At 40.5% G+C, this 2,251-nt stretch overlaps 1 protein-coding gene across 1 annotated transcript in view; it reads right to left on the reverse strand.

The window, feature by feature from the left end:
* LOC106521499 (KH domain-containing, RNA-binding, signal transduction-associated protein 3) overlaps positions 1–1,728 on the reverse strand; it is a gene marked incomplete at both ends in the record, with an annotated part of 40,965 nt that extends 39,237 nt beyond the window's left edge. Inside the window, 1 exon segment of the mRNA XM_014014086.1 lies at positions 1,610–1,728. Within this exon segment, the coding sequence (XP_013869540.1) occupies positions 1,610–1,728 (119 nt within the window).
* Between the last annotated feature and the right edge of the window lie 523 nt (positions 1,729–2,251).

A 2,251-nucleotide genomic window follows, 5' to 3' on the forward strand; every position in this document is an offset into this window, starting at 1 on the left:
GGCGCACCCCCTCCAGGCCAAAGCCCGACAGGCCCAGAGGCCCCGAACCCCAACAGGCAGTCACTTTGATGCTTCTTTTATGAAAAATCTACAACAAACAAAAGAAAAAGACAAAGAAGCAGCCGAACTAGCAATCCTCAACAACTTTTTAAAGAAGCAGCCGAACTAGCAATCCTCAACAACTTTTTAAAGAAGCAGCCGAACTAGCAATCCTCAACAACTTTTTAAAGAAGCAGCTGAACTAGCAAGACTCAACAATATTTTAATTTTTTACATCAGGAGCCAAAGTTCTGTTTCAGGAAATCACATCCCCAGCAATGGGCGGTTGTAGGATTAAGCTGTACAAGGGTTCATACACCGCTAGTTGGCAGTATTGCGCATATTGTACAAGAATTGTCAGCTAGTAGGTGTCAAATTGAACTTGTGCTTTAAAATTAGCTTCTGCTAATTTTTGWATGACATAAGCATTTTTGAAGTTGGGGACCTAAATATTTTCATAAGCGCTTTAGAAATTGCAGAGCTAATTTTAGGATTAGTGCTGCCCACCACTTTTAATTACACTAAAAACTGACAACCAACATTTTTTGCCTTTGTTGTTACACATTAATAAGACTAGTGTACTTAAAATGGACAAAAATAGCCTAATAAATATTGTTACTGTACTCTTGTTTATTTGACATGAAAATGTTGTTTATCATCTGGTAACAGCTGGGGGCATGGGTCTCTGCTGCTGCTGTTTTGTGGGTCAAAAGCTGAAAAGTTTGGGAAGCACTGGTCTAAACTAAAGAAAGATGTTGATACACTCCTMTAAGGAATGCAAGAGCTTTTTTGTTAAAGAAAGTTAACCTCGAGAATTTAGGATTAAGTGTTCAGCTCCTGCACAGCAAGCCCCCCACTCCCCCACGCCCCCCAGGAGGGTTGAGGTGAAAACTTGAGTGATGCCCCCCCCCCCCCTTCTCAAAGCAGCCCTCTCACTTTGACACCAGCCTTCCTATGGAGCTCCCAGTGGGAAATCCCTGCCATTCAATGAGCTGGTTCTTCCATAGAACTGCAGTAAGAGCGAAGCCTCTGTGAGGTTGAAGTGCTCCAGTAAAACAGGTGTTATTTTTAAAAATGGTCTCTGTAACCTCCACTGTTTATACGGACCATCTCTAAATGCATGCATCATGCAGGAGGTGTGCTGCAATGTTTTCTCCCCGTCAAAGCTAATATTTTTTTGTTTAATTTATGGAAAGAAATGTTCCTGTTGTGAGATGACTTTTAATCACATTTCTAATTATTTCTCGTGGATTTAAAATAAAATCTCAGCAGTGTCTGCAATAAAAAGACAGTGACTTAGAGCTGTGTACTGTACAACGTTGTAACAGTCTGACAGCTTCTTCAGAACCTCCGAACAGTTATAGCCCAGATCTGTCAGGCAGCCTTCTGCTTCGTACATATGTTACTTCTAATAACGCAAAACAGCAACACACGATGTCAACTGATACCAAGACCAGAGACTTTTCCACACAAGTTGTCTTCATTATCTCTAGACGACAGAATGTAAACTCCTTCACCTGTGCATCTCCCCTCTGCAGTCCCTCTGTTGATGGAGCTGCGTGTCACTTACTTTAGGAAACTGCTTGACTGGTATTAAAACTTTCTGGCCCAGTTTCATGTTCTTGTTGATGACGACATCGATGAATTTCTCCTCGTCTTTGCCCTCGTCTCTCTGAATTTTTTCGATCTCTAGAAAAAGAGGAAGAAGAAAAGTCAGGAGGTGGTTTCAGGCAGCAGCTGTGGTGGTTACAGCAGGTAGTTTTGATGGTTGAGCAGTCAGGTGGATTTCACGTACTCCTTCAGTTGTAGTTTAGATTGAACAAACCCCTTCATCCAGTAACCACACACACACACACACACACACACACAAGTAGTGAGTTGTTAGGACAGAAACAGAAAGGGTGATTACCGTATTTATACGTGTGAAATACGATCTCATGTATAATACGATCTCATGTAAAATACGACCAACCCTTTTTTTGAGCTTAAAAAGCATTWAAAAAATTTAATCCTCAAACTACCTCCAATTTCATACAGACTTCAAGATTTTTCAGCCTTTGCAGTCTTTATACATATCAGTAAAATGATCATTGGACTGTTCATTTTATTTTAACAACAAATGTACTAAAAGGTATTTTGACAACAAATATATATCAGCTGTAGCATCATCATATGAATTCTGGCATTTTACACATAGTCCACCAGGAGGCGC

This window comes from Austrofundulus limnaeus, unplaced genomic scaffold (genome assembly GCF_001266775.1).
Source record: "Austrofundulus limnaeus strain Quisiro unplaced genomic scaffold, Austrofundulus_limnaeus-1.0 Scaffold110, whole genome shotgun sequence".
NCBI classification, from domain to species: Eukaryota; Metazoa; Chordata; class Actinopteri; order Cyprinodontiformes; family Rivulidae; genus Austrofundulus; species Austrofundulus limnaeus.